Source organism: Hydra vulgaris, chromosome 12, assembly GCF_038396675.1.
Source record: "Hydra vulgaris chromosome 12, alternate assembly HydraT2T_AEP".
Classification (NCBI taxonomy): Eukaryota; Metazoa; Cnidaria; class Hydrozoa; order Anthoathecata; family Hydridae; genus Hydra; species Hydra vulgaris.
Window position 1 is genome coordinate 82,581,003 of NC_088931.1, and position 11,498 is coordinate 82,592,500.

Consider the following 11,498-nt stretch of genomic DNA (forward strand, 5'->3'; position numbering starts at 1 on the left):
AATGTCTTCTCTTATAAGTAGACTTTGATATTAAAAAGAAAAATTACAAGAAAATGTAAAAGTATTTGTTATATACGCTAAAGTTTGTTAAGGGGGGCATCTTGCCCCACCCTACCCTATAACAACTTTTGGTGGTGCAGGGTGTTTTTTTTTTAATATTTAAAGAAACTTTTCTTTTTTTATATAATTTTTAAAACCTTTTTACTACTACTAATCGTGAATCTAAAAAACACCATTTTTGAGTCTTTAGATCAATTTCGCTCTTCAGCGTTAGCATGAACTTAGTAAAATCTTTTGAAAAAGTACTGTAACCCACTATAAATCCTAGTTCTAATCGGTCATGACGTATATTAACTATATATAGTTGTCAAAACACAATATTTCTATCAATTTTTACAAAAAACACTAGAATTTCGTTTAAGAAAGAGCTTATAATTAGGGAAAGTTGCTATTAAACGATCAAAACAGATCATTTTATTAAACTATAATGTTCATTTCACCTAAAAACGTACTTATTTAAAATTTCATTCAAATTTGGACAAGCGATTGTGATTTTAAGAAGATTTTTTTTTTTAAAAAAAGAACCTTTGCTCTGGGTTTTTTCGCTACAAACATTTATATTTTATGATACCGCAAAATTTATTATTTTAATTTTTTTCGTCTTTTTATAACTTACAGCTTGTTTATTTAACGGAAATATGTGGTAGTTAACAAAATATCATACAGACGCTACAATATTTTAAAATTGCCTTAACTACACCGAGTACTTAAAAAATCCTGATAAGTATATTTTTCTTATTTCTGTAAAGCAACTTTTTTTTTGACCTAATAAAGTTTAAAAAAATTATTTTTTATTAAACTGTTCTTGGAATACATTTATTCATGTTATGGAAAAGGTTTCATGAGAAAATAAAAAATGCTATTTTATTTGTTTTTTATTATTTACCACCCTTCTGGTGGTAAGCAATTTTAAAATATCCAAAATTTATAAATTGGGCACATTTAGCCCAAAACTAAGAAGTATGGATCTTTACCCCCACCTAACCTAAGGTCTAGAAAATTAGTTGATTTGTAGTTTTCTATTTGGAAAGTTGGCTCACATACACATTGAAAAAGAAAACAATCTTCAAGACAATCAATAAATTTATTAGTTTGAGATTCATTATCAGTCGCTGAAAAAGGACAATTATTAATCTATTGTATCTTTTGCATGTTTCAATATTTTGTTTATCTTCTTCGATTGCTTTGACTTTATGACTTAATGCTGATTCCTCTAAACCGAAAATATCCAAGTTATTTTCTCTTTTATCTCTTTTTTTTATTTTTCATTTACGATAGTATTAATTATTTGATCTGGAATCTTTTTTACTTTCTTTGTCTAATTACCTGTCACTAAATCAAGAACTCTTTTAGTCAAGTTTGCATTATCCGTTCTAAAATTTTCTATTAACTTTTTTAAATCTACGATTATAGCTTCTTGCACACACTTGTAAGTATTAAAATCGCCTATTTTCAAATTAACCATTTGGATTACTGGATACGAGGGCTACCACCCTAGATAACAGTGGATTACCTCCTTTCAGTGAAATTATATCGTTATTATTATTAGTTTTGCATATTACAGAGAAATTGAAAAGTTTTCGTATGTCTTTTTTCCGTAGTCTGTATAGTAGTCGGTAGTTACGTTTATAAGAAGCAATTTTGAAAGGTAATTTTTTTTTAAATGTGTTGAGAACATTCCAATGCTAATTAATTATATATCATATTTGTGTCACACAGGTAAAAAAGAGGCAAAATTATGGTTAAACTGTGTGTCCGGGGCTACCCTCCAATTTTACACGTGCCTTTTTTAAAAAACTTTTTTTTATGTTTTGTATATTATGAAGATGCACAATAATTATTTTTTGTTTTGTTTTGTTTCTAATTCAGTGGATAAATGTTTACACTTTTAAAAAAGTCTTTTGACACTTTGTTTTTTTTGAACTTTTTGTGTTTTTTTTTTAATCTTATAACAAAAGCATTTAAACAATAAAAATTTTCAAAAACCGGGAACAAATTGATTTTAGATTTGAACATAAAACCAAATAATATTATATGAAGTATGTTCTTTGTTGATCTAAATTTTACTTATTAGTATCCTAGAGATCTTTTTTTGAAAGAACTGTAGAAAACCTTCGTCATTTATAAATAGTTTTTAACACAATTGTAAATTAACAATGATTTTTAACTGGCTAATTTGTATTTATACTGCTTAAAAAGTCAAAAATTGGGAAAATGAAAAAATCAAAACAATGTTAGAAAAAAAAGAGAAACTTGGGTATAAAATTTGGATTTGAGATAAAAAATATTGATTTGATTTCCTGTTAAATAGTTATATTTTGTCTTGTGACTGATTACATGTCACTTGGATATCGCGTGACAATATGTGGGCACACATGTTATTATAAAAAATACTTACCTTTATTGAAATTTGATTTTAGTAAAAGTAGCTCTATTTGTAAATAAAGTAAAAATAAAATGTGTGAACAAACAATGCTTAATGCAGTTATAAAATTTTTCAAGATGATGTTATTAAGTTTTCAGCTTGCTTTGTGCATAAGTCTGCTTGGATTGTGTTCTGGTCATAGATATTTGAAGTTTGAACGCAAATCACCAACACCTCAAAAGCCGGAATGGCCAAGTCGCTATCGAGTGGATGGTATTTTGAGTTTACCATACGCTGAACTTAACGAGCCTTTCGTTGGTTGGTTTGATGCTGAAGCAAAAAAAAGTCGAATTGACTATTATGAAGGTAAGTAATTAACAATAGTTAATAAATAGATAAATTAAGCTTAATTAAGTATACTGTTCATAATTTTTTCGTGCCGATCAAAACTTGTGACCAATAAGTACGTAATATAAAGTAAATTAAAATAAAAAAAAAACCAAGTAGTACGTTGCGCGAATTGGTTTTAAATTAATTAAAATTGACCAAAGTATTATATATCATAGGAAAGATCTTTAATACAGTATTTTATACGAAAAAAAGTTATTAAAGTTAAACAGTTCTAGAAAAAGTTATGACGTTTTAACTTAAAACGTCATAACTTTTTGTAGAATTGTAAAGAAAATAAATTGAAATTATAAAATTTAATTTTAAGTAACAAATATTTGATAAATAGATTTGTTAAAGAAACTGATCAAAATTTAAATTTTCTTCACTTAAATTGTTATAACTACTTCGATTCTTATTTTAATGCCGGTCTACAATGGGATCGTCCGTAAATTACGTAACCCAATATTTCACAATAACCTTTCGCAGTAAACTTTCACCACCTAAAAATCAGGGATACGGAGTCGCAGAAGGACTCCGGCTTTATAATTTTATTATTTATTTTTTTTGGTCTCTGGCGTCCAGAAGCTCTAAACATGTTGGTTGATAAATGATCTGCTATAAGAAAAAAATTTATGATTTTTAATGACTTGGAACTTCTTGTTTATTTAAGCCCGGAGTCCTGGAGTCCCGGAGTCCTTGCCGCCATTATACCCAAGGACTCCGGGCTGAAAAAATGATTGTTCTTCTGACCTATAAGTCTTGACTTTTTCCCCATTAGTTGCCCATAAGCTTTTTTAAAGCTCCTAGAATCCCATTAGTAGCCCATGAGCTTTTTTAATGCTCCTAGCTCAAAAACAAAAAAGAAGTAATCTTTTTATGACTTTCAAATCCGGAGTCTTTTTTGGGACTCCGCATCCCTGCTAAAAATGCATATTTTCCCATAAATTATATTAATTTTTTCAATTGCAAGTTTATATATATATACAAAAAGTTGTTGCTATTTAAATTCCTAACTAAATATCAAAAGTGTGTTTAAGAGTTAAGGAGGTGGGGATGTGATGGTGATGATTCAACACATCCTAGTATCAAAAAATGTTTTATTTTTATAAATACTATTTCGTTTATTAAAATGAGTAAAATTATTATGGAAGATAAAAATCATTTTTTATTATATTACAGCAAGTATTAGAGAAGTGTACATATTGATGGGGGAGGGGACTTCTTACTCTGCCTCCCTCAATGAAAATCTGAAAGAAAAAATTTTAATAATAAAAGTGGTATCAATATATGATAATTTACTGATGTAAAACTTGAAAGTGGCTCTGATACCCTTGCCTAATCAATGGGGCAGAAGCGGAGCTGCAATACAATTTTTACTGCCTAAAAATGCATTTTACTTTACCCTAATATCAAAATGTTTCAAAAGTAATAAAAATTTCTTTTGTTATTAAATTAGAGATATAATTATTAAATTAGAGATATGGTATAAAAACACGTTTTACTAGATAACAAGGTGTACAATTGTTTTATCTATTGTTGTAGGAAAAGGGGTGTTCCCCCTCCCCAATCATAAAGTTCAATGGAACTAATGTTTTAAAATTAAAATTGTGATTAATTTGTGATTTAAAAGATATATGACGAAGAGTTACAATAGGTATCTTCCTTTGGTATTTCTGTACCCATCCAGAAAATTTAACTTAGGCCACATAACCATACATGGCCCACATCTACTCCTACCCATAAATTTAGTGTTGCTATTACATTTAGCATGCGTCAAATTTTTTTTTGTTGGTATTATTGGAATAAATTATAGAAATTATTTTATTTATGATCAAACTGATTTTAATTTGTTTATGTTTAAATTGACTTAGTTTAGACATCAACATGTTTTATAGAAAATAAGTCGCTGATTTTTCTTCTCTATGGCGAGAATATTGAATTTATCACTATTTTTGTTTTTAGTTATTTCATTCAGTATTTTGCAAGTTAAAAATTTGCATAAAGTTATACCAATCCTAGAAACTGAAATTTCAAATATTTAAAGTATTCCATTGTCTCCAACAAACATGTAATCCAACATGTAATCCAACAACCAAGACAACAAGATGTAATCAACAACAAGATGTAATCCAACAAACAAATGTTAGTATCAATAATTCTTCATGATTTTAAAAACAAACTAATTAGCCTTTATCACCAACTTTATCATGAAAGAATTTATTACTGAATTAGTATTAATACTGCTCTAAACCAAGTATTGTTGATGAGATCAATAATTGTACATAAATATATTATTTTTTGTATAACATATATATATATATATATATATATATATATATATATATATATATATATATATATATATATATATATATATATATATATATATATATATATATATATATATATATATATATATATATATATATATATATATATATATATTGAAGAGGTACAGTTGTTCACATCTGCATTCTGCCCAAGCCATTAATTAAATAATACCTGCCCAAGTCATCAGTTATTGTATGTATTGAAGCCCTTGCAGATAGCTATTTCAGTCTAATGACATCTATTTAATAAAGTATATATATATATATATATATGTGTGTGTATGTAGGTCTGTATATATATATATATATATATATATATATATATATATATATATATATAAATATATATATATATATATAGTAGTTTAATATTTTTTTAGGCATTTCAAAAACTATTCAACGCGGAGATAAGGGTGAATTTGGAGCACATTTCTTAGTTGCTCCAATGTCAAATGAAGTTCAGCTAAATCAAATAAACTGTTTTGAACTTAGTGGCACAAGCGAAGAGCCAGCTTTACCACAATCACTATTACCTGACATGGAAAACTTTACTGTTAGTATTTGCTGATTTTTTTTGTTTTATTTAGTATAAGAAAGCATTTATAATTTTTATTAATATTAGTGGTCATTCAACATTCTTTTGTATTCACTTATTATTAGGTAATAAAATTAAATACTGAAATAAATATGCATAAAATTGAAGGTTAAAGTTATAAAAAGTTGTTAGAGTTCTTAGGTTTAATTTGTTGTTTTAATATAAATCATATATTTATAACATATATTTGTTGCCTTAACAAATGGCCACCAAAGTAAAGTACACTATTCCTTTTTAAATTGTTGTTGCAAGCTTCTCTCAACTCTTTAACTTCAAAATATGCTCGTGCAAACAAGGCTGCTGTGTTAAATAGCAAGTTAGATACAATGTTGCCAAAGACATGGTAGAGATTGAACTTTGTGTATGTTTCCAGATCATTGCAAATATTCTTTTTAATGAAGTGAATCATTATATTTCTTTTTTTTTTAACATATAATTTGTTTTACAATTATAACAATCTGTTTTGTAGTATACTGGTGAAAAGGCTTTTATGGATTTTAAAGTGGACATATGGCAGTATAAATATGGCGATGACAACAAGTATAATGTTTATACACTTTATGTAAAGAAAGATTCAAGCATACCTGTTTATTATGAAATGATTGGTTATGATTCTTTGCTTGGATCTCATTATGATGAATATAAAATCAGATATTTTCATTTGAATACAGATTATCTAGATGATGTTTTTGATGAGCCAACAAAAGGTTTTTCATTTTAAATAGATTTTGTCATATTTTTAATAAATTGTAAATATAATTTTTGTATTTTCTAGTTTTTCTAGTTTACTTGTAAATGTTTATATATTTTACTATGCTTCTCACATCTAAATAATTTTTTATTAATGGTAGTAAAAATGGATAATGCCAAATCTAAATTAGAATAAATAAGTAAACATAAATAACAGGAATTAACAAGTTTATAAAAAAATGTTTCATATATAAGATAAAAAGATTTTGTTTCATTAAAATTATTTATTGAAAAGTTTGAAACAAAACTTCCGGACATAATTTTATTCAATGCTTTGAAAAAAAGACATTTTTTTTTAATCAATCCATTCAATGCATTAAGGATCAGCAGTATTAAGTTGCTTATGTTGTAACTTTTATAAAACATAAAAATTAACATAAATTGTTATATCAATAAGTTAATAATAAATAATAATGTGATTAAGATGTTTTATCATTTAATTGCCTTATCATGATTATTGGTGACATATCTGTTACATTTAACTGTCATTGACATATAAATGTTTGATTTTTTTTTTATTCTATCATGGTTTATTTGTCATTTTTATTCTGATTTTATAGGCATGGAGTGTCATGGTTTTCCTGGACCAGGTTATGAAGCTCAAATAGTATCCAATCCAATGAGAGAGTTCATATTCCCTGAAGATCAATCCCATCTCCCGTCTATGTATAAAGAGTTTATTAAGAAATATGAAAAAGAACATGAAGAGTCAAGAAAACATACATTTAAACATAACCTCAGGTAAATTTAAATTTATATATATATATATTTTTTTTTTTTTTTTTGCATATTTGTATATATTTTATATTGGATATGGTGAATTTATATTATATGTGTGTGTGTGTATGTGTGTTTATATATATATATATATATATATATATATATATATATATATATATATATATATATATATATATATATATATATACATATATATATACATATATATATATATATATATATATATATATATATATATATATATATATATATATATATATATATATATATATATATATATATATATATATATATATATACTTATATAAATTATTGTATAAATTAAAATTTTTATTAATCATTTTAAGTTTTTTTTGAAAATTAGTAATATATAAAAGTTGCTTTTATTTACTAAATTGTTAACATATTTTACTTATTGTCAATTAGTTTGGTAAACTAAATTTTATTTGAAATCTTTAATTTTTTACTAATTAGTTCAGCAAAATGTGAGCTATTTAGATAAGTGATCACTGATCATCTGGAGATTATCAAATTTTATTTCAAGTCATGGAATCTTTAAAATAATGGTTCTGATAATTGACTGTACTGTTAATTGATAATTGACTACCTGTTCTGATAATTGACTGTACTTTTTGGGAGCTACATTTATCATTTAAATAATTATTTATTTAATAAATACATTTTTTCGATAAATTTTTTAAGTTTTTAATAACTAAATTCTCATCAAACATTCTAATTTTTTTGGTATTGTTAAGTTACCTATTAATTTTTTGTTGTTGTAAAGTTGCTTGATTTTGTTCTTTTGTTTTAAGGGGCTGTAATTATGCATTAATATATTATTTATGCATTAATATAAGTCAAGACAATTATTCTTAATTGTTTATTTTTTATAGAAAATGCATTAAGGTTCCTTGTTATAATAGTTGATAATAGTAATACTTTTTAATAATAATTTTTTTTAATTTTTTTTTCACTGTGAAAAAAAATTGAAAAAACTGCAATACTTGAATAAATTAATGAAAGGTTTTTAAATTTGTAAAAATGATAAAGAATATTTAAAAACTATTAAAAATAATTGCTTAAATTACGCAAACTTACATAAATAATAAAATTGCACCAGTTTATTTCAATAGTTTAAACAAATTTTTAAAAAAATTCAAGGAAAGTTAAACTAAAAAAATTTTTTTTTTGCTTTAGTTTATAAGATTTTTTTTTTAGCTCCTATTTTAATGTTATATTTAACCCTGACATTGTACAGTGACACACTGGATTTAAGTATTGATAGGGCTGCCATTGTCCTGATCTTTTCGCTGGAGAACGCAATAAAAGTTTTAATTTTAATTAGTTTAGCGCTGGGCTCTCCTCCGTAAAAATCAGGACTATGGTAGCCCTAAGTATTGATAATGCAATACTTTTTTTGCAATATATGTCCTATTATGTGGTGTTTTATATTTTTATATGTACAATATAAGTGGAAGAAGGTTTTATGTATTATTTAGATGTTATTCTATTTTATTCTAGATGTTTTTCTATAGCAAAGATATGTAAATATTTATTAAACAATATAGTAATTAAAATAGCTTTTTTAATGAAAAATGTGTTTAAGTCCATTAACACCTACATCCATGTTATGTATTTTGTTTTGAGTGAACTGATGTGAATTATATCCTTTATTTACTGTGAAAATGGTATTTTAGCACATTTTTGTGCAGTATTATTAAGTACATATGAAAGAACTTTACTTAAAACTTTTATTTTGTGTAAAAAAACGGAAATTTGTATTTTTGCGACATAGCGTCTTTATTCATTAATGTTTTCATGTATATTATATTTATAGGTATATAAATTATATTTATAGATATATAAATTCAATGAATCGCAAAAAGCTAACTTTTAAGCTAAAAGTCAATCATCTTGCAGACCATTCTCCTGATGAATTAAGAAAATTACGTGGAAGACGCACTTCAAAGAAATCTGAAAAAAACGTTTCAAATGCTAAACCTTTCATAAAAACTATGAAAGTTTCAGATCTTCCAACTGATATTAATTGGAGATTATTTGGTATGTTTTTTGATTGTTTAATTTGTGTTTTTAAATATATTGGTTGTTATTTTTTTAGATTTCTTTAGATATTATTGCCGACCTCATTTTTCCTAATTCCAAGGGTTGGTTAAAGTGTGGTTTGTGGTGTACTTTGTTACCTAAAAAACTTTCAATTTATTACTTAAAACAAAAAAAACATAATGAGAATTAGGCTGGAGTGAAAAATAAATTTGTTATGGAAAACTGATTTTTAAACTTAATCGAATTAAAACATATATCCATAGATATATTAAGAAAATGTAAGCAATAAAAAATGTAGTAGTTTGCTTGTTATCTATAACTACAAAACATTTCTTTGTATCAAAGAAAGCTATTATTGTTCTTGACATAATGCTTGCCTGTGAATCCACCTTTTGCTTCTGATCCATTTATTTAATATTTAGTATCATTGTTTACAAGTTTAACTTAATGTTCAAAACTTTGTGTCTGGTTTGAGTAAGCATTAATTTTAAGAGTTAAATCAACAATATGTTCGGTTATTAATTGGAATGTAAATAGTGGTTCTGTGATTTGAAAAATGTTCCAGTTAATTAGATTATCTTAGTCATTAGCATTTAAGTGGCACACTTAAATGCTAATGACTAAGATGAAATTTTCTTATTTTAAAGTTTTTTTTTGAGAGTTGGTTTCTTAATTAAAGAATCTGTACTTTAACATGCCTGATTGAGGCCAGTCCTCATAGATGAAAAACATTTTCAGGATAAGCGAAGTAACTATTCCATTTAATGTAAAGTTTAACAATATAAACAATAAAGTGAAATATTTCAACAAGTGTTAGGCCAGAAACATATGTTTTGGTCCATTAGAGCAGAGGGGTTTAAACTTAATAGCAAACCAACTTGGTCCGTAATAAATGACAATGAGTTGAGTTATAAAATTTAACCTTTTGTGCAGTTTAATTGTGGATACATAAAGTCTGCAGACTGGCTTTAACCACCTACTTTAATATACTTTTGATATAGGTTTCATCTTGGCAAGATCTTTGATTACATTCCCTACTCTTAAGGTAAAAGTTTTCTAGAGATGAGGTTCTCAACCAGCGCTACAATTAATAAAATACAATTAATAGTTAGTGCTATAGTTAGTGGTTTGACTTAAAATCAGGGATTGAGTTGAGTTGAGGGTCTTGAGTTTGAATCTGTCCCAAATCATTAATGAATTGTGGTTTTGATTATAATTCACCTCATTAACATGCTTTTTTTGCTGTTTAATCACTGTGCTCAGTGAATAAAGTTTTAAAGCCTTTGTGAAGTACCCTTAATAGTAATTTCCTTTTCCTACTACAAAAAACAAAAGTTTGTAAAAATGCTTTTTGGTAAAAGTTTATGATTCATTGTTCTAATTAAATCAGTTGCAGGTCCTTACAGATTATTATTTTTTTTTTAGTGGATGGGGGAGAAGTTAATTATTTTTTAAAAATTGATCAACTTCTCAACTTGGTTTAACCAGTACTTTCTAGCTTGACCAGTATTTTTTAGATTAACCAGTACTTTTTAGTTTGACCTTTACATTCTAGTTTGACCAATTACATTGTACTTTTCCTAAACAGAAACTAACGTTATTATTTTATAAATATTGTTTAGTTTGAATTCATTTTTTCTCATAATTAAAATAAACAGGTGCTGTTACACCTGTTAAAGATCAAGCTGTCTGTGGATCTTGCTGGAGTTTTGGAACTACTGGCACTATTGAGGGAGCTCTTTTTTTAAAGGTAAGTAATATTATTTATGTAAAGAGTGTGTAAAACTTAGTTAAGTCATTGTACAAAAATTGAAATTATATTAATAATTTGTGTTTTAGACTGGTCGTTTAGTTCGTCTTTCTGAACAAAATTTAATGGATTGCTCTTGGGGTTTTGGTAATAATGGTTGTGATGGTGGTGAAGAATTTCGTGCTTTTGAATATATAATGAAACATGGAGGTATTGCTACTGATGACAGTTATGGAAACTACTTAGGAATTGTAAGTTTTTTTTTTAAATTTTAAAATATATTCAAAGTATTTCATCACAAGTTAAATGGAAACTATTCAACTGACTTTTTCTAATTTAATTGAAAAAATTTAAATTAAAGTTTTAATTGAGCTGCTTTTGCTTCTTTTTTTTTTTTTTACTTCTGAACTCTTGTTGCTCTAAAACTTTAGATTTAGAAAATAGTTTTTGAGT

The 11,498-nt window shown here is 25.7% G+C and overlaps 1 protein-coding gene across 2 annotated transcripts in view; it reads left to right on the plus strand.

Annotated features, from left to right (window-relative positions):
- Nucleotides 1-2,498: 2,498 nt before the first annotated feature.
- Nucleotides 2,499-11,498, plus strand: part of LOC100215384 (digestive cysteine proteinase 1) — a 12,783-nt gene continuing 3,783 nt past the window's right edge. The window contains exons 1-7 of one of the 2 annotated variants that reach the window (XM_065814679.1): nucleotides 2,499-2,791; nucleotides 5,526-5,698; nucleotides 6,210-6,447; nucleotides 7,051-7,231; nucleotides 9,090-9,292; nucleotides 10,954-11,045; nucleotides 11,135-11,296. In XM_065814679.1, the coding sequence (XP_065670751.1) occupies nucleotides 2,518-2,791; nucleotides 5,526-5,698; nucleotides 6,210-6,447; nucleotides 7,051-7,231; nucleotides 9,090-9,292; nucleotides 10,954-11,045; nucleotides 11,135-11,296 (1,323 nt within the window). In that variant the 5' untranslated portion in view covers nucleotides 2,499-2,517. The remainder of the gene's footprint in view (nucleotides 2,792-5,525; nucleotides 5,699-6,209; nucleotides 6,448-7,050; nucleotides 7,232-9,089; nucleotides 9,293-10,953; nucleotides 11,046-11,134; nucleotides 11,297-11,498) is intronic. The other variant, XR_010642768.1, reaches the window with a different exon arrangement.